Source organism: Pocillopora damicornis, chromosome 3, assembly GCF_964200805.1.
Source record: "Pocillopora damicornis chromosome 3, jaPocDami1.2, whole genome shotgun sequence".
Taxonomy (NCBI): domain Eukaryota; kingdom Metazoa; phylum Cnidaria; class Anthozoa; order Scleractinia; family Pocilloporidae; genus Pocillopora; species Pocillopora damicornis.
Window position 1 is genome coordinate 22,447,231 of NC_142672.1, and position 20,267 is coordinate 22,467,497.

The 20,267-nt window shown below is 38.7% G+C and overlaps 2 protein-coding genes across 2 annotated transcripts; one reads left to right on the forward strand and one right to left on the reverse strand.

The window, feature by feature from the left end:
• Positions 1 to 34: 34 nt before the first annotated feature.
• Positions 35 to 10,644, reverse strand: LOC113668429 (ATP-binding cassette sub-family C member 4). The gene is given in 8 exon segments (XM_089200802.1): positions 35 to 925; positions 1,510 to 1,871; positions 2,372 to 2,508; positions 3,248 to 3,818; positions 4,277 to 5,619; positions 7,957 to 8,339; positions 8,810 to 8,942; positions 10,238 to 10,644. Coding segments are annotated over 8 exon segments (3,888 nt in total). The 3' UTR covers positions 35 to 373.
• Positions 10,645 to 13,349: 2,705 nt separating this feature from the next.
• Positions 13,350 to 20,193, forward strand: LOC113668436 (very-long-chain 3-oxoacyl-CoA reductase). Its single transcript, XM_027184337.2, has 11 exons — positions 13,350 to 13,564; positions 14,093 to 14,139; positions 15,106 to 15,181; positions 15,529 to 15,639; positions 16,521 to 16,576; positions 17,078 to 17,122; positions 17,256 to 17,290; positions 17,983 to 18,064; positions 18,390 to 18,455; positions 18,938 to 19,087; positions 19,939 to 20,193. The coding sequence occupies exons 1-11, from the start codon at positions 13,414 to 13,416 to the stop codon at positions 20,053 to 20,055; spliced, it is 936 nt and encodes a 311-aa protein (XP_027040138.2). The 5' UTR covers positions 13,350 to 13,413; the 3' UTR covers positions 20,056 to 20,193.
• The last annotated feature ends 74 nt before the right edge of the window (positions 20,194 to 20,267 follow it).

Genomic DNA, 20,267 nt, shown 5'->3' on the forward strand with positions numbered 1-20,267 from the left:
TGCAAAAGGCATATTAAGAAACAAATCCCAAACGTTTGGGGAGAAGAATCGCATTTTATTTTCATTTCGTACAAAATCAATCATGATTAATTCCATACTATCGATAAAAGAACAATTGAGGCGGCTACCGGTGCGCGTGTAATAAGGATGACGACAACAATTCCTGTGTCCCTCAGCCAAGACCTGCACAGTTGTTTTGTTTTTCAATCACCAGTCTATATCTATGCAAAGAAGCTAACAATAAAAAAAAAATCGGCCGCGATTTAGCTGCTGAAAGGCATTTATGTCCTCAGCGATGAGATTTGAAAACAACTTTTAATCTTTAGTCAATGTATTTTCCATGATTTGGGCTTTTACTCTTTATTCCTTTGGCTTACATTTTCCCCTCATTGGTATTCTTCACCAGTTCAGCGAACATTCCACCATTCTGCATCAAAATTTCAGGTTTGTTAAATTCCATTACTCGTCCGCCATCAAGAATCAGCACCTTGTCATAGTCCATAATCGTGTTCAGACGATGAGCAATTGTCAGTACTGTGGAGTCTTTAAACTTGTGACGAATGACTTGCTGAATCAGGTTGTCTGTCTTGAAATCTACATTGGCAGTAGCCTCATCCATGACGATGATCTTGCACTTCTGAACCAACGCACGAGCCAAACAGACTAGCTGCCTCTCACCAACACTAAAGTTGGACCCTGCTTCCTTTACCTGGTAGTCAAGCTGACCAGGAAGCTTTTCCACCATGGCTTTTAACCGCACGTCTTCAAGAGCAGCCCAAAGATCCAGATCTGTATGCTTTGAAAATGGGTCAAGGTTTCTCCTCAAGCTACCTCCAAAGAGAACTGGGTCCTGCGCAATAACAGCCATGGAACGCCGCGCCGTCTGAAGGTTAATAGTTCCAATATCGACACCGTCAATTAAAATCTGTGACGAGCAAATAAAAAGTAAATGATATCGTAATTGATATTATCAAATTATGTAAGGAATGTTTATCATGTAATGCGGTTTCAAACTTTCAAAAGTCTCATACCTTGATGTTTCATGTTTCACCCACACAATTTGTTGCTTAACATAGGGTTAGGTTTAGGGTTATATAACAGATTCCACTTCAGTCAACACAGTTAGCAATTCTTACTTTTGAAAGTCTCCTCAGAAAATGACCAGTTGTTGAAGTGGATTGAACCCTCCCTTTTACTCAAAATTCTATCGACTACCTAAACCATTGTGGCAATTTTCATTGTAAGGTCAGGACACAACACCAAAATAAAATTAATATTAGTTTTTCAGGTTTAGTTTTCTCACAGCGGATCCTATCGTTACTCTCGTCACAACTACAGTACATAAATATTTCAGATATACACAGCTTACTGGGTTTTACAGCAATGTGTTAGGTAATGGCAGTTTCCCGGGTGCGTTTTCACAAAACTAGTCCCGAACGTTGCAAAGTAGGTTCGTTTATCATGTCATAAAAATCCTTGGATATGTTGTATGAAGTATCGTATTCTAACCTTTCCTTCTGGTTCAGGCATGCGCAAAAGTGCAGCGATAATGGATGACTTGCCAGCTCCCGTTCTGCCTGCAATACCTATCTTTTCCTTGTCAGCAACGGAGAAGCTGATGTTTTTCAACACCTGAGGACCACCTTTAGTGTACCTTAATGACATCTTGCTGATGGTTATGTCACCCCGCTGCGGCCAGGACGAAGGAAGACAGGTTCTTGTGCTATATCCTGGCTCAGCTTCTAAAGTGGTGTACCACATTACTCTCTCAACTGAAGTCATGTAGTTCTCAACGTCAGAACTTACTTTGATACCATACTGGACCTCATCCAACGATTCAAGCAAGAAAGAAAGGGACATCCCTGCCAAAGCTAAAGTATCGTTTCATTAATGAATATAATATAGCCAGAAATTCTTTAGGGGCGAAGCGCTTTCTTGCCATAGTTCTCTCCCTCTATTCCTCGTCTGCGCGTCGGTCTAAGTAATAGGTTTTCTACCTGTCAATCTCTGTGCCTGTCGGTTTAATTAGATCTTTCCATCTGTTTATTTGGCTGTTACTGTCTGTCTGTTTGTATTTCTGTCAGTTCATATTTTAATGTGTCTGTGTTTAGTTCCGCCAAGTCCTTCAAAGTGTGGCTGTTAATCTCACTGCTATTTGTTCATTTGTCTTTCTGGCTACTTGCCCGTGCATGCTTTTACCTTCAAGTCGCGTATATCTATCAGTCTTTGTCAGCCCATCTATCTGTTGATTACACTGCTTGTGCGCCAACCACAAAGCAGGAACTCAGTAATTATTTCCAACACAAACAAAAGCTACCAGTTACTTTAATTCTAGGACCTAAGAAGCTCTGAAAAATTGATGAAACATTACCGGGGCTTTAAGTGACAAGAACTGCGCCAATTGCTGCTGCGGCTATCATTAGACTGCATGCAAGTGCCATGCGTACAGTAAGCCACTGTGAGCTTGTTATTACCATGAATAAAGCTGATGTGTTTTCATCCTGGTATCTTAAAAGATGAAAATAATTCAGTTAAATGCTTAGACATGTACGCTAACAAAATTCGTGAGATTTTGGGATGGGACAATAGGAAAACGTGTCAAAGAAATCCAGTAACGCAATGTAACCTGCCCTTTTCTTTCTGGTGTCCTTTTAATTTATCATTTCATCTATCATTTGAAACGGATAAACTTACTTTAGTAATTCTTTTTATTAAGTACGCGTATTACAAATGAACTCTCCCCCGAGGTAACTTAGGCCATTCGATGCTAATTATTTAGCAACGCCTCCATGAAGCAAAAACTTAATTTCACGTGTACAGAACTAAAAGCCCGAGTTGTATGAACCAAGATAAATAAAGGCTGTTGGCATTGAAGGTGGCAATTATACTTGTTACGAAGTTTCATCGTTTGTCTCACGATGTAGTCACTACAGTTGTGAATGGCGAATTTTCGACTTAATAAAGATAGTCTTTATCTTCACAACTGTTGAATAACAGGGAGTCAAATCTGAACATAAAGCGTTATAAGGTGACATGTATCATAAAGAAACGAGTTGTAGTAGGCAGTAAAAACGTAACGGTTCAGATCGAAAGTGTGTTATAAAAAGTTATCATTATCAATTTCAAAATATTTCAAACTCTTAAATTTTCCCAACTAAGAGCAGATATTTAACTTGCTTTTTCATTTATTTCACCACTTTCCAATGCTTTCCAAAGAATTTATCTTTGGTTTTAGATTCCAACTTACTTGAAGAGACTTTTCAAGAAATGCTGCTCCATTTGAGATGAGCGAATTATTTCAAGTCCAGCGATGGTCTCTGAAATGTGCGAATATACAGGGCTGCAGGTGATAGCCTCCAATCTTTTGATTTCACGAGATGACCTCATATAATATCGTCCATAATATAACACAACTGCGACAACAGGAGTCGCAACTAAAATAAGCCAAGCGTTGGTTGCAGCAGGAAGAAGAATGGTGCTGAAGGAAAATAAAGAAACTTCGACAGCCAAGAGGAAGTGAGTAGGCAAAACGTAGTCCATGTTACCGATGTCTTTTGAGAAACGATTTAAAATGCGTCCAACTGGGGTCTTGTCAAAATACAGCACTGGCGCCCTGAGGACAGCCAAGACCATTTTGTTGTGCAATATTTCAGAAGCTTTGAGGAGAATGAAACAAAAAAGTAGTGAGACGGCTATGTTGCCTAAAAATGATGATCCAACAATAGCGCCGTATATTCCCAATGTCGCAGAGGATCTCTGTCGCTCCTGACTCATTTCTGAAACCTGAGAAGCCCACCAATAAGAAGCAACCAGTAACCCTAAAAAAATTAATATAGCAAGTAATAATCTTAACTAGTATAAATACTGAAATCATATCATTGAAAAATGGTGCCAAGATTTCAATTAATGATACACAGATATCTTCCCCTGCGAAAATCACTTCCAGATCAGCCTGGATTCGCATCCCAGGTATATGAGCTAAAACATATATATTTATCACCCGAAGAAGTTAATATAACCGCAGTCCAAGAAAAATTGGAGATTCTTGTTTTTGATATGTATCTTTAGTGCCTTTTTCACGCAGAAAACAAAAACTTGAATTCACAAATACACATCTGATTGAGCGATATTATTGGTATACCATATAAATCCTGAGTGGTCTTAACTAAGATGAAACCAAAAGGTTACCCACACTAGTAATTAAAATGGAGCTTGTGAGTTACAATAGCAGAAAATATCAGGTTGCTGTCGTTCAAAAGGAATGTTGTTCTCATACATTTCATGCTAAGAACAGCAACAGAAAGGCAAAGCACGAAAGGAACTCCGAGAGCTGTCCTGATGTAGCTCCAATATATATTCCAAGTAATGGAACCAGTATTGCGGTCCTCTTCCTCTTCTTTTAAATCTTGATCCCCGAGGTCTTCATCAAAAGGAAGCTTAGGGCTTCGATACGGGGAGGATTGGCATGTCCCCTCAGCACTTTCGGTTTGAGAAGCAAACTTAAGAGTTTTGGACTCTTCATCCTGGAAGCATTGTCCTTCCCCAACTTTGACCCCATTGTTCAGCACTATAACGTCAGGTATATGAGTTAAGAGGTCAAGCTGATGAGTCACAAAAACACGAGTTTGGTTTGAGAGAAATCCGCAAATGCAGTTATTAAAGAGATGCTTTCCAACTTTGGCATCCACTGCACTGAGGGGATCATCCAGCAAGTAGACATCAGCAGCCGAGTACAGTGCACGAGCTAAACTTACACGTACACGCTGACCACCACTGAGACTTACACCACGGTGTCCTATCTCGGTCAAATCTCCTTTAGGGAAGTTTTGTAAATCTGGTTGCATACAGCAAACATCAAGAGTTTCATAGTAACTACTAACGTCAAGAGGTCTTCCAAATAAAATGTTGTCTCTGATGGTGCCTGAGAAAACCCAAGGAATTTGTGGAACGTAAGCGACTCTTCCATTTAATTTCACTGTTCCGCTGATAGCAGGTAGCTCTCCAAGAATTGCCATTAACAGAGAGGACTTTCCACTTCCAACTGGTCCTGTTACAGCCAACATCTCACCCTGGCCCACACATAATGAAACGTTGGTTAAAGCTCTTCTGTCTTCACTTCTGTTCCATGAAGCCGAGACGCGGAACAAAGATAGCTCATTCTTTTCAGTTTTTGTGTTAGTTGGTGTTCTCGACACAGAGAGCAATTTAGCATCATCAGCTTTGGAGCTCTCAAGTCCAACGATGGCTGTACTACATTCTTTTCTTTTTAAACTTAAACCAAGAAACCCATTTGGCCCTAGCTGCTTAGCAAATGTAATTTCCTCGTTTGTGTCTGCACATGTTAATCCAATTTCCTTTGACATGAAGTCCTCTATTCGTTTGACAGCAATGTAGCCTTCGACAAAGAAGGGCAGCGAGTAGCTCAAGTTTATGGCCACAGAAAAATTAATTACATTGAGGCAAGATAGGATTGTAAACATTTCCAAAGCAGTAATCTGTTCTCCAGTAACGATCAAAGCTATTATAGATAGCAGACTGGCCAATGGCCCTGTTGTGTAACCCACGGAATTTGCCCCGGACAGTAGGAGACCTCGTAGTTTGACAAACCACATTTCTCGCCTGTGAAGGAAAATGATTAGAACATGAATGACCTGGTGTAATTTTCTTTTTTTTGTCTTTAGCCTGGACATCTTTTGGGATGTTTGGTACAAAATACTTCGCTTCTGTTGGTCGTCCCTTTCAATTGGGGAACGAGTAGGAGGGTGGAAATGAAATCATATTAACGTCATAATAGTACTAATAGTAATAATAATAACAATAATAATAATAATAATTATAATAATAACAATAATAATAACAATAATAATAAAAATAATAATAACAATAATGATAATAATGAATGAAAGTGATCCTCGCAGTGATGTGCACTACTTAGGCAGTAGTGAAAATAAGGCCTGAAAAAAAATTCAGGCCTGTACGGGATTTGAACCCATGACCTCTGCGATACCGGTGCAGCGCTCTACCAACTGAGCTAACAAGCCAACTGGGAGCTGGTCATGATGGTGGTTCTAAATAAACCCGTGAAGTGATGAATATACGGTTAAGAATATATGAAAGTCATATATTTGAACTGCGGATAAAGACATGAATGAAAGTGATCCTCGCAGTGATGTGCACTACTTAGGCAGTAGTGAAAATAAGGCCTGAAAAAAATTCAGGCCTGTACGGGATTTGAACCCATGACCTCTGCGATACCGGTGCAGCGCTCTACCAACTGAGCTAACAAGCCAACTGGGAGCTGGTCATGATGGTGGTTCTAAATAAACCCGTGAAGTGATGAATATACGGTTAAGAATATATGAAAGTCATATATTTGAACTGCGGATAAAGACATGAATGAAAGTGATCCTCGCAGTGATGTGCACTACTTAGGCAGTAGTGAAAATAAGGCCTGCCTGATCCTCACTGCGAGGATCACTTTCATTCATGTCTTTATCCGCAGTTCAAATATATGACTTTCATATATTCTTAACCGTATATTCATCACTTCACGGGTTTATTTAGAACCACCATCATGACCAGCTCCCAGTTGGCTTGTTAGCTCAGTTGGTAGAGCGCTGCACCGGTATCGCAGAGGTCATGGGTTCAAATCCCGTACAGGCCTGAATTTTTTTCAGGCCTTATTTTCACTACTGCCTAAGTAGTGCACATCACTGCGAGGATCACTTTCATTCATGTCTTTATCCGCAGTTCAAATATATGACTTTCATATATTCTTAACCGTATATTCATCACTTCACGGGTTTATTTAGAACCACCATCATGACCAGCTCCCAGTTGGCTTGTTAGCTCAGTTGGTAGAGCGCTGCACCGGTATCGCAGAGGTCATGGGTTCAAATCCCGTACAGGCCTGAATTTTTTTTCAGGCCTTATTTTCACTACTGCCTAAGTAGTGCACATCACTGCGAGGATCACTTTCATTCATGTCTTTATCCGCAGTTCAAATATATGACTTTCATATATTCTTAACCGTATAATGATAATAATAATAATTATTATAATTATTATGATAATAAAAGGCAGAAGAAAAAAAGAGAACAAGGAGAAAAAGAAAAAGAAGTAGAAGATAGGAGAAAAAGAAGAAGCAGAATAGAAAAAGAAGAAGAAGAAGGGAAAGAAAAGAAAAAGAAAAGAGAAAGAAGAAGAAGAAGTACAAGAAGAAAAAAAAAAGAAAAAGAAGAAGAAGAAAAGAAGAAGAAGAAGAAGAAAAGAAGAAGAAGAAGAAGAAAAAAATTAAAAAGAAGAAGAAGAAAAGAAGAAGAAGAATAATAAAGAGAACAAGAAGAAGAAGAACAAGAAGAAAGAGAACAAGAAGAAGAAGAACAAGAAGAAAAGAAGGAGAACAAGAAGGAAAAGAAAAGAAGAAAAAGGAGAAAAAGAATGATGATAATGGTGATAACAATAAAAAAAAACACAGGCATTTTAGCAATAGACATTCAATGAGGGGGCTCTTCTTTTTAACTGTTTTCAGGTCCAATTGGAATTTGGAGTGTGGGTTTTTTTTAGGATGGAGTAAAACCAAAGGAAACAGAGAAAAACCCTCGCAGCAAAGATGGGAGAACCATCAACAAACCCAACCCACATGTAACGCCAGGTTCAGTAATCCAATCCGAGTTAGAGAGGTAAGAGACTAAAGCTCTCACCACTATGCCATCCCCGCTTCCAAGTTAGTCTTGTTTGTTAGTTTGCTTATGAAAACAAAAAAGAAAGAGTACGAGCAGACTTCAAGACTTGAAAGCCAACGAGTAGGAAATACGGATATTCAGCTACAAAAGAACTCTTGAATTAGTTCGGATGCTTGCTCAAGATTGAAGGTAGAGGTCAAACATTGTAATGGTATTTTCTTCTGCTGGGAACCATGAACATGAATGAATTAGTTTGTTTTGCTTATTCTACCTCCTTAGTTGCTTGATTATATCAGCAAAGTTCATTTCCCAGGCGTAGATTTTAACAGCTCGAACACCATATACAACCTCGTTCATAACTTTCAGTCTTTTGTCTCTAGCTTCTGCTGCTTTGAGGCGTAGTTTTCCACTATAATGTGACAGAACAATGATACAAAAAATGGATATCGAATAAAATGAAACTCCAACAAGAGCTTTCCATCCTATCAAGACCAAAAGAATTGTGCAAGGACCCAGAATCTCGATTGGAGAGAACAGAAAATTGATCAATGCCCAAACAATTCGTTCCATCTTCTGAGCATCGTTTGACACAAGATTTATGGTCTTTCCCGAGACAATTTTCTGAAGGTCGCAGCGCTTAAGCTGAGTTAGAATCTGTGTAAAAAGGGGAATATCACACAAAGTTAAGTAAATATTCAAAGATACTTGGTTGTTTTTAGAGAATAGTTTAGCTTGATAACATGACCATGTGTTGGCGAACCATTTTTCTGAATAAAACCAAACTAAACTATTAAGAAAAAAAGCAGAGGGAGTAGGGCAAGAAAATAGTTCTCTGAATCCGCCTCAACTAAGAAGAGGATTGATTCTTTTCTAATTACCGTTTTGAATTTGGAAGCTTGGTTGCTAAATGACATTCATATGTAACTATAACCCAATCATTACATCAATGCATGGAATAGAAGCAAGTCCCCAATCTTCAGGCCCGTTCCCAGTATCTTCCTCCCCGAATACCATCGAAATGAAACTGTGAAAACTAAAGAGCGGCCCTTACAGATTAAAAGAGATCAACAGCGTAAAAGTAGAAGCTACTTCACTACACTTTGCTTCAAATCTGTGGCACTCGCCTTCTTGTAGATGAGCCCAATGCACGCCACCTTTAGTCGTATGCCTCACATTTCTCCTATTCCACTGAAGTGATTCTTCGTCAGTCCCTTGATTACAGAAAGAAAAATTATACCGCCAACGAACAGAAAGGTATATATATATATATATATTCCCTTAGCTCCGGTTGGAGCATAGGCCATTAACCACTTCCGTCCTCCATCGGGTTCTGTCCTGGGCAAATCTTCCTAAAGTGGCCCAAGTGTGGCCCCAGTTTCTCATTTGGGACTCTACACCTCTTCTCCAGGAGTTCCTGGGACGACCCTCTTTCTCTTGCCCTGGGGGTTCCAACGTAGTGCCTGCCGGGTGATGTTGTTAGCCGGTTTCCTTAGGATGTGACCTATCCATCTCCACTTTCTCTTTGAGATCTGAGTTATGATTGGTTCCTCGCCTGCTAATTCCCACAGCATCTCGTTCGTTACCCTGTCAGTCCAACTGATTTTTAAAATTCGCCTAAGGCACTTATTGACGAAGGTCTGCAATTTCTGGGACGTTTGCTTAGTTGTTCTCCACGTTTCTGAGCCATAGAGGAGGACTGCTTTGACATTGGTGTTAAAAATTCTAAATTTGGTTCTCCGTGAGATGACATGGGAGGACCACACTTTCCTCAGCGTATTGAAAGCTACTCTGGCTTTGTTTATCCTGACCTTGATATCTTCATCGGAACCTCCGTCAATGCTGACTACACTGCCTAGGTAGACAAAAGATGTTACTTCCTCCAAGATGGTATCCCTCACTTTAACTGGTCTGTTGTTGGTGCAGTTGACCTTCATAACCTTCATAACCTTGGTCTTATTTACATTCGGATGCAGGCCTAACTTGATGGAATTAGCTGTTAGCCGTGCTGTTTTGTCCTGCATTTGTTGGTTGTTACTTGACACCAGGGCGATATCATCAGCAAACTCTAAATCTTCAAGTTGCTCCAATAAGTTCCACTGGATCCCACTTCGCTGTTCTCTAGTTGTTTCCTTCATGATCCAGTCCATAGCAAGTAGAAACAAAAACGGTGCCATCAAACAACCTTGCTTGACCCCAGTGTTGACCGTGAAGCTATCTGACAATCCACTAGCATGAAGGACTCTGCAAGTCATCTTATCATGGGAATTTTTGATGATTCGAATGAATTTCCCCGGTATGCCATAGTGTCTCATAAGGCACCAAAGAACACTTCTATCGAGGCTATCAAAAGCCTTTTCAAAGTCGATGAAATTAACGTAAAGAGAAGTGTTCCATTCAATTGACTGCTCAATGATTATCCTAAGTGTGGCTATTTGGTCAATACAGGAGTGGTCCTTCCTGAAGCCAGCCTGCTGATCTCTCAGTGTAGCATCCACAGCCCCCTGAAGACGAAGCAAGATAATTCTGTTCAGCACCTTCCGAACAGAAAGGTAGAAACAGAATATCCCTGCTGCACTTGTTCCAGGTCCGACAAGAAAAACCACAACAGCAACGGTAGGAAAACGCTGACAAGAGATCTAAGTGCTCTCAGAATAAACAGCGTCATGTACGCCCGCCATGAGAACATTCGGGATAATGCTCTCCACATGCGAGGTTTGTAGCCTTGGGCTCGGCTGTAATTAACTTCTCGTTGCCATTCAATTTCAAGTTTTTGAACGAGTTGATCCATACTGTCTGCCTCGCGAACGGGAAAAATGTCTTCCTTTTCCAGAGGTTTTCCGCTGCCAAGTCTTAAGACGGTGTTCATCCACTGCAATGTTACTCGAGAGAGCCAGTTTGCAGAGTCATAAGGATGTGGGGCTGTGGAACGACTACTAACCGCCTGTTCACTCCTTTCCATATTTCGTTGGTTATCCTTTTCTTTTGCTTGTTCTGTAAAAAATAAGACAGCACTTTAACCCTTAAACGTGCAGGCTACATAACATACCCTATCGTGTCATAAGCGACAGGAGAGAGTAGGGTGGAGGGTCAAACTCTAGAGGAAGAGGAGCTCTTAAAGGTAACATGTTTTTCTAAGAGCTATGGCAGTGCTGAAGGCATGACGTGATTGAAAGTTGGCAAATCTACCTAGACATGTAGCCTTTCTTCGTATTACTTGGGCCCTTATTCTAAAACATTTCATTTAACAATTGCTTCATGCGTCAGCGTACGTTCATCGAGATATTGAGATATGAAGCACGCGGAAAGTTTGGAGAGCTCGAAAGATGCGTCAGAGTTGCTCGAGGCGTAGTCTCGAGCAACTCTAGCTTCTTGAGTATCTGACCGCATACTATATTGAGAAGATCCCATTTTAGCTTTTCTTACGTACGTAGTAAACCTAGGAATGGATAACTCGCTAAAATGGGTTCTTTTCAACGTTGTAAGCGGTCAGATAGAAAGCGATGCACCGTAGAAGTAAGGTGAGGTATTTTCATTGAGAATTTGATCGTAATTATATTCCTAAGAGCGGTCGTAAATATTCCCATACAAATTCTTATAATTTCGCCATGACTCTAAATTCGCAAGATGATCATCTCACAACTGGAGCTTGGGCCACCTGTGATCTAATTAGATAAGCTGACTCGGCAGTGTGTTTTTGTCTCACTTGAAAAATTCGACTGATTCCGCACCAAATTGTACCTGGTTTGTGGAAACGCGAACAATGGGACCCTCATACAAACGTCTACCGTGAAAAGCCGCCCATTCTTGTGCATTCTATGAGGCGTCAATCGTTAATCCAGTATACCTGAATTACAGCGTAATTGATAAAAATCTAACTGCAACATGCAAATTCACTTGATCCCCTTTCATCACACACTGACTGGTTTAAAAGGCGATTCAAGTCCGACTCTACTTGGAATTCCCTAGAGCTCTTGCTCCAAAATTTATCAAATTTCTGTCAGTAGAGAGTTCTGTAATCTTTAATCGCTGACTCTCACCAGCGTATTGACATGTACGCCGGAGAAGCACGAACTGATCGCCACCAACCAATTAGAAGGAAAGAAACGTGTGTTCCAACTACTGTCATGTCGAAGAATTTTGCTATGGATAATCATACGGAATAAGTTCATTGATCGTGAACTTATAACTACAACATGCAAATTTTTTCGTTATCGTTTCAGTCTACACTGACTGGTTTAAAAAGGGGACTCATGTCCTTCACTAAATCATGTTCCTAACGACTATTGGTCGAAAAGTTATCACATTTCCGTTAATAGACAACTGTGTATTCTGTTCTCGTTTACCCTCTACAGAATCAAATTAATTTGGTTTTTTAATGGACTAATCTTCCGAGCTAGTGCAGCATGTAGCATAATGTTAAAATGTTTTAGTATGGTACGTGTAGGCGAAAATTTTCAAACAAACGTCGAATTTACTCAATAGGTTTGTATGAATTTTTTCAGTGGCATTTTGGTGAAAGTTTCTAACTGCCAGCCATTTAGTCCATTTGAGACCGTGAACGGCAGTACGTCTGATCAGATGCGTACAAGTGTCGACAACAGAGCGATATTATAATATGGTCAAACTAGTAGAGTTTGTCCTCCGAAGAAACAAAGACATTTTGGAATCGCTTAGCATTTCTAAACAAACACGTGATAATCCTAAGACATTTGAAAGCACCTTCCGGTGGAAAATCTGTGAAATTTTCTAACTCCTAGGCATTTTGTCTATGCGAGACCGTGCCCGGCTGCCGAGCATTTAGTCACAGCGATGACAATTCTTGATTTGAGAATCATGCAACATGCGATGGATGCACTGGAAACTATAAAAAGCGACGTTAGCTTCCATAGTATAACCAGTCACCTGGTCCTCTGTGTTGTCCTTTATACCCAGATGCATGACCACCCTACACTCCTCTTACACTGACCTTACACCAGGATAATGGCAACGGAAAAAGGTGTCCTCAAAATTTCCAGGTTGCCTTCGCCCTTCAGAGCTTCGCCTCTCGGCTAACCTTCATTTTCGAGTTACACATTGACTCCGAACATTCGTAGTATCCTTCAATATCTTAGGCATCGATAGAACGTGACCTATTCGCCCTTGCAAACCCGAAGGCCTTGGAAATATATGCGTCAAGTCACGCATCAAGTCACGCAACGGACAAAAATCCATCCCCAGTCTCCTTCAGCCGTTGTTTAAGGTGTCACGCAGCGCTTATCATAACTAGGTTAGCAGTCAGGTTCAACTTTTCATGCTTGGCACAATCTTGTCCCACGCATGTGAGACATAATGCATCCCAATGATGGATGCTGATCAACCAGCTGAGACTTTCTCACTCTGCCAAAATATCGTGTTCAGATACATTCCAGCCATTTTAAGGCATTTTAGAATTTGGCTGATTGAATGTAATTGGCTAATTGATTGAATGCACTCCAAAATAATTCATATCGAGCTCGTTCGAAAATAATCGGGTACACAAAGAAACCCCATAATATAACCTGTAGCGTATTACTAATGATAAATTCTCGATGAGAATAAACATCCACCCTACCCACTCTGTCCCCATTTGAAACGAAGACACGCGCACCGCGCATTTTCATTGGAAGAAGTAAGAAGGTATCCTATTGGTCCGATGGTGCAAAGGTTGTAACACTCCTGACTGTCATATTGTGAAAGCTGGTGTGGAGAAATGGAGTGGAATTTTCTATCCGGTGTCGGTGCCTTATTTCTTGGCTACTATTCTTTAAACTTTGTGCTGCAAGTTCTTCATGGAATAAGAGCTTTTGTTCTTCCAGCTCTTGGTCTTAGAAAGAATCTTAAGAAATTTGGTGAATGGGCAGGTAAGCTTGGCTATAATTTGCGCAAAGCTAGTAATTTTTATAAGTACATTACTCCAATCGATCCTTCCTAAGTTTAACTAGTAGATAGTTTACCGTGTTACATGCTATATCTGTCTGTTCATTGAGAAGTCCTTAGAACCAAGGAGAACCGAATGTCCTTAAGGTAGCATTTGCTTTGAGTTTTTCCAGCGCGTACTGCTCGACTCGATCGTGATACCACGGTGTAACATGACGGCTTATAGACTACATGATTAGATGAGCTCACTGATGTGCACGAATTTTTTTTTTTTTTTTTTTTTTTTCAGTGGTGCTGCAAAATATCTCTTTTTTTCTAGTTTCATGCATAGTTTACTGATTAATGTCTCACATGTTTGTTAGAAATTAGGTATCTAAGTACAAAGTTTGTTATGCCTGACTAACAAGTTAAGGGTTTTCTTTGATTTGCAAACCGTCTCATTCTTTGTGAGCAGATCTTAAGCTGAATAAATTCCTTGTAATCCTTGGCCAATTTTTTTCTTTCGTTTGCAGTGATTACAGGGTGTACCGATGGAATCGGAAAAGCCTACACACATGAGGTATTGTGATTTTCATAATGCAAGCATCTCACTTCTGTGAAAAATAAATGATTAACCATTGAGTCAATAATAATTTAATACTTTTTTATAGTCTAAAAAGATGGTAGTGATAACTCAGTTGTATCACGGCAATATAATCACTCCAAATCAGTCCAAGTGGTGTAAGATTGGATAAGACAAAGTAAACCTGTAGACTTCCAAAAAAAAAATTCAGCCATTTAACAGAGGAAGAGATGTGAACTTGGACCCTTATCATGAGTCTGCTGTTTCCTTTCACTGTCTGAAATGCCTTTTTTATGTTTTGGTAAAATGTAATTTAGTCCGGTGAAAACTACACATGTACGTCAAGTGGTCTTACAGCATAGTGGTTAAGAGTTATGTGGACTTTGGATTCCAGAGTTGATTTCATTGTCTGACTATTTCCTTACCCTGACCACCTGAGTTAATTGTCATAGTACTTTACTCTCCCTCAAAAATTTTACTACCCCTAAATCCTTCAACTCCTGTGAGTCACCAGGACAGAATTTCTCCTCACTATATCTATGCAATATCATGCAGACAAGCGATTAGATTATAAGGAAAATTATCAATTATGGGATTACTAATTGATCCAATACCAAATTCTTCAAACTAACATGAAGAGAATCATGTGGCACATAGTAAGGAGAATTGCTAATGAGATCTTGGAGTTAAAGGGTGAAGAGGCCTGACTTTATCTCTGTCTATGGTAATACAAGAAATCTCATGTTTGGTTAATAACACATGTGAAATAAAGGGATTTTGCCAAGGGTTTTTCATCATCATTGCCACCCATTAGAACAAAAGCAACAAGGGTTATTTCTAAATATAGCAATCATTAATAAACTTAATATAAATTAATAAAATGTGAAAATAAATCTCTTTTAAATGAATAGGAAGTTAGAATCTTAAATTTCTCATCACTTTCATTCCATGTGTTGACCTCAGCTTGCAAAGCAAGGCATCAAGTTGGTCCTGATTAGTCGCACTGGAGAAAAGTTGGAACTGTTGGCTACAGAATTAAGTAAGTAATTTATAAGATGAAAAATGTTTGTTTGAAATTCAAACTTTACCCTAAACTCCCAAGATCCAATTAATTAGTCTTCCTTCGGACCACTATACATTTCCTCATAAAATTAAAGGGCAGAATTTGGTGATATATCTTGATGATGTATTCTGGCTGATAAGGCTGTTTGTTCTCATACCCTGTTGGCATGATAACATATTTGAAACCACAGGGAGGAGTTGCATGTTGATCACAACTGAGAGTTAAAGGGTTGAGGAGGATATGGCAAATAATCAGTGATGATCTGTAGATATGTACACATATGTAATAGCTTTTCTATTCATGTGTTTTACTTTGATTCACAGAGGAAGCATATGGCACTGAAACTAAAATTATTGTTATGGACTTCACTGGAGGAGCTGAAATTTATGATGGGTTAAGAGACAAACTTGCTGGTCTTGATATTGGAATATTGGGTGAGTTATAAGCGTAACAAAAATGTAATGAGTTTTCAGCATGAAGGGATTATTGCATACCTTTGGTAGCCAGCAAGATTTTGGTACACTTTCCATAAATTGCCATCGACTGCATTATGAATACCATTACTAAAACCTCTATTTTACAAACCTAAGAATAGCATTTGATTTTTTTTCAATTTGATTATCTGGGTGTGAGAGGTCTTGAAAATGATGGACATATATATGTACAATAGTAGTAACTGATGATTGGACAACACAGACAGAGGTTGTCATCTGTGTCAACCAAGTACAACAGTCCTTTTCAGGACATCTCTCACTCATTCTTTTCTTCTCTGTTTTTGTTTTTTTCTCTGGTTCCTTCTTTCCTTTCTTTCTTTTTTCCTTTATTTCTGTTAACCCTTTAACTCCCAGGAGTGATTAACATGTAACTTCTCCTTATAATATCCAAATATTATCTGGGAAACAGGTAATGAGAATACTCAAACTCATCAGGTACAAGACATGTACCTTGATCAAACACCAAATTCTAGTAACCAATTTACAAGGGAATGTATAGCTGCAGCTAGAGGGGAGAATTGACAGTCAGATCTTGGGAGTTAAAGGGTTAACTCAGTAATGTATGATTTAAATATTTGTTTAACCTTTTAACTCCCACGAGTGACCAAGGCAGAATTTCTCCTTACAATATCAATACAATATCAAGCAGACAAGTGATGAGAATAAAGAAAAATATCAGTTAGGGGATTATAAGTTGATCCAATACCAAATTCTCTAAACTAACATCACAAGTACTGTATGGGAGACAGTAAGGAGAATTACTAATGAGATCTTGGAAGTTAAAGGGTTCATTGTTTAAATTATTATTATTTTTTTTGTAGTCAACAATGTTGGAGTTTCACATTACCCAGAATTTTTTGGCAACATGAAGCAAGAGGTAAAATATGACATTAGTAGATGGTCATTAAATTTCCAATGATAAGCATTTGACATATGTTTTATTTGAATTTTTGCCATTTTAGCTTAAATGCTGACAGATGTCATACATAAATATATATTATAAATAAGTTAACATAAATTATATTGAGCTAATAATCCCTTCCACAATGAATTTACTGAAGGCATCTTTGATAGTTATTTCACATTTTCTGTAATAATGGTAAATTTGTATGTTATAGATATTTAAGATGAATGGGAAGTTGTACTGTTAAAAGTCTTGTCTAAGTAGCTCATTTGCATTTGAATTGTCATGAATCTTTGCCACTTTCTTGATGTTTTCACATTGGTATTTTTTGCCAATAAACTGCACCAGTTTTTGCCTTGAAAATGAGGTTAGGGGGGTGAAATTGGGTTTTCCAAGGTAAACATCTAAAAGGCCTATTTTTTCTGGCCACCTATTTGTAACAGTTTACAGATGATTTGTATGATTTCTTTGTAGGATGCATGGAAGATGTTGAATGTTAATGTTCTTTCTGTCACAATGGTCAGTACTTGCATGCACAGCAGCTATTTCTAGAACTTGTGGTTATATTGTTTATATAGTTTTTTCTTTGTCATAGAAAATGACTCTTATATGTACTAAATATTATTATTAAAATATTTGTTTTTCCATAAAGATGACTCACACTATCCTTCCAGACATGGCCGCCAAGTAAGTTTGTGGACATTTTTCTTTTGGAGCTTCATTTTTGTTTAGACTTTGCATGGGGTGGCTAAGGCTGAGAGCCCTGGACTCCAGTTTGTGATGTCTGGGTCCAAGATCAGCCCAGGGAATTGTGTTGCATTCTTGTTCAAGATGCATTTTTTCTCCTAGGAATTTAAACAGATATAAGTGAACTGTTACAGAAGCCTGAAAAAGTCCTCAAGGTTGTTACCTGCAAAGGACTGGCATTTTGTCCCATGGGAGTTAAAATACCTTTGCATAAATGCCTTCTTTTTGAATGCTTTGTGTTTCCCATTACTGTTACTTTCCTATGATGACTCCTGCTAGCAAGCTTTTATTAGTAACACAACAGTCTGTGTGTCGGATAGGAGTGGGTGCCAGCAAGAAGTCAATTTTTTTAATTTTTTTATTTTTAGATAAGATAGCTTTTGGGAAGTAAAAAAACCTGATATAAAATAGATTAAATGTAGTGTATTTCCTTTACAGCTGTACATGTACATGTATGTAGACCTTATCATGCCAGAAAAATTATCTGTTTCTTAGGTCTGGTAAAAACAATTTTCAAGTTTTCTTTCTTATGAACGAGTCCAAAACTGCACGCACTGTTCTTTTTTTGTTGATGATAAGATTTATGCTGATTAGGAGTAACTGTTTCCTGATGTATCCACATTGTTCTTTAGAGGAAGAGGTCTGATAATAAATGTAGCCTCTGCAACAGGCCTGACACCTACTCCACTGCTGTCCATGTACTCTGGGACCAAGGTCTGTGTTGCTCACCTAATTGATGTTGACTAACAGTTATCCTTAATATCGTACATGCTTGACATTTATCTCTTTGTTCTATGGAAAAAATTATGAGAGGAGTTACGGGGCCAGGAAAATAAATTTGTTATTTTCCCCAGATTACCGAACAGAACAGCATTTTTTTTAGCTTGTGCAATTAATAGCTTCCAATTTCCTTGATAACTCAGTTGGTTAGAGGGCTGCATCAGTCTTCTTGTTTTTCTGTTTTTTGCTTTTTTTTTTTTTTTTTTTTTTTTTTTTTTACAATAAACCTTTTTCTATAACAACTTTTTTTTATTGGCAGGTGTTTGTTGATTTCTTCAGCAGATGCCTGAATGCAGAGTATTCTTCAAAGGGCATCATTGTTCAGGTAATTGCTCTTTCCTCAACACATTGAGTTTTTGTGCCGTTTAATAGATATGCATTAATCATGTGGTACTGTATGAGAAGTAGTGGCCTGGTGGTTAATAACCTGTGCTAAGGGTACTGAGGTCTGGGTTCAAGACCTTGCTGGTTCATTCTTTTGAGTCCTTAGAAATAGGTATTGGCAAATTGTCAGGAAAGCCTGATTGTTATTAGCCTGAAATGCAATTTGTGTCAGGTGTTCCCTTCCTTTGCTTTTTCCTTGGGGGTGTGGGAAGGGGGGGGGAGGGTACAGCTCTATGTAGGCTTGGGGGGGGGGAGGTAACTTTGTCATGGGTAACCTTGTGATGAACTGGTGTCCCATCCTGTGGTGGGGGAGTAATACTTCTTGTGAGTTAGGGTTAGGATAAGCTAATCCTACAGAGACTAGGATAAGCACTGGTTTTACATTGTATGTTTTATTTTATCTTGGTTTTTTTTCATTTTCAGTGTGTATTACCCTACTATGTTGCTACTAAGATGAGCAGAATCAGGAATCCAAACATCTTTGCTCCAGGCCCAACTACTTATGTTCGTCAGGCCCTTGGAACACTCGGAGTGGAGTCTAGGACTGTAGGATGTTGGAGCCATGCTTTGCAGGTAACTGCACTTTGGAAGAAACACTAAACACAATCTAAGGGCCAACACATTTTAATTAAAGTCTTTATAGAAACTATTTTGCACAATTTTTCCAAAATCAAGCCTTAAAAAATGTGTTAAAATATTTTTTTTCATTTCTTTTCATCCATGTTTTCCGCTGACTTTTCACTTGTGATATATCAATTTAAACCAGGTAGTGCACTAAAAAGACAGAATGAATGAGAGCATAGAAGTTAGTTGTCTGCTGTGTGTTACTCAACCCAAATATTTTTACTCATTTTTTGAGAGCTGGTTTTATTGTGATGGTACAGTGCTTTCCACATCAATGTGAATTATGCAGAACTATTTGAAAAAATAGATTTTAGCCGTTGTCTTGCAATGGAAGACTTGTTTTCAAAATGAACTAGTTTTTTGTCAGCAAAGATGCTTGACCATAAGCGTGTATTAATTTTAATCAAGTTCCTTCTATCGTTTAGCGCAATCCTTATAACAACAGTAGATCAAAAGTGTATTTGAGTCGACAGGTCATCGGGGCGACTTTATGAAGAAATAAATTTCTTCTTCCTCTGGGAGAACAGCAAAAACGCTATTTTAACCTCAATCAGCTGTAAAAGAAAGCCTTTCTTTCCATCAGTCGTAAGACACGAAAATAAGAAAGTATCTTCGACATCTTTGTTATCACCAGATATTTTCCTTAGCTGTAGATGGGGCGTAATCGTTCACGTGACACTTTTAAACTACGCAAAAATTTTTGTTGGATCACAAACGAAATGTAAAAGGAGGAGTGTGTGTTAATATTTCGCCAATGTAACAGTGGTTTTCCTAACGTGAATTTACGTTTCTTCTCGTAGAACTGGTTTATATCACGGGTTCCAGACTGGCTGAGACAAAAGCTGATGTGGAATGTCAACACAGCGAGGCGAAGAGCTGTCCTGAAACGACTCCGAGAGAAGGAGCTGAAAGACTGATATGTTAAACAAATGTTTCTGAAGGAAAGAGAAGGCAGTATTCCATCAGTGCAAGCAATGAGCGAATTATATTTCTGTTCAGAACTGTTAGTGTGGGAAAAGAAATGAGAGGAAATATATAACAAAATTTGATGGTTATTATGATTACTAATGTTTTTAGTTACAATTAGCAGACGAAGTGTCCTATTTCTTACATCTTCACTCTCCTCCCG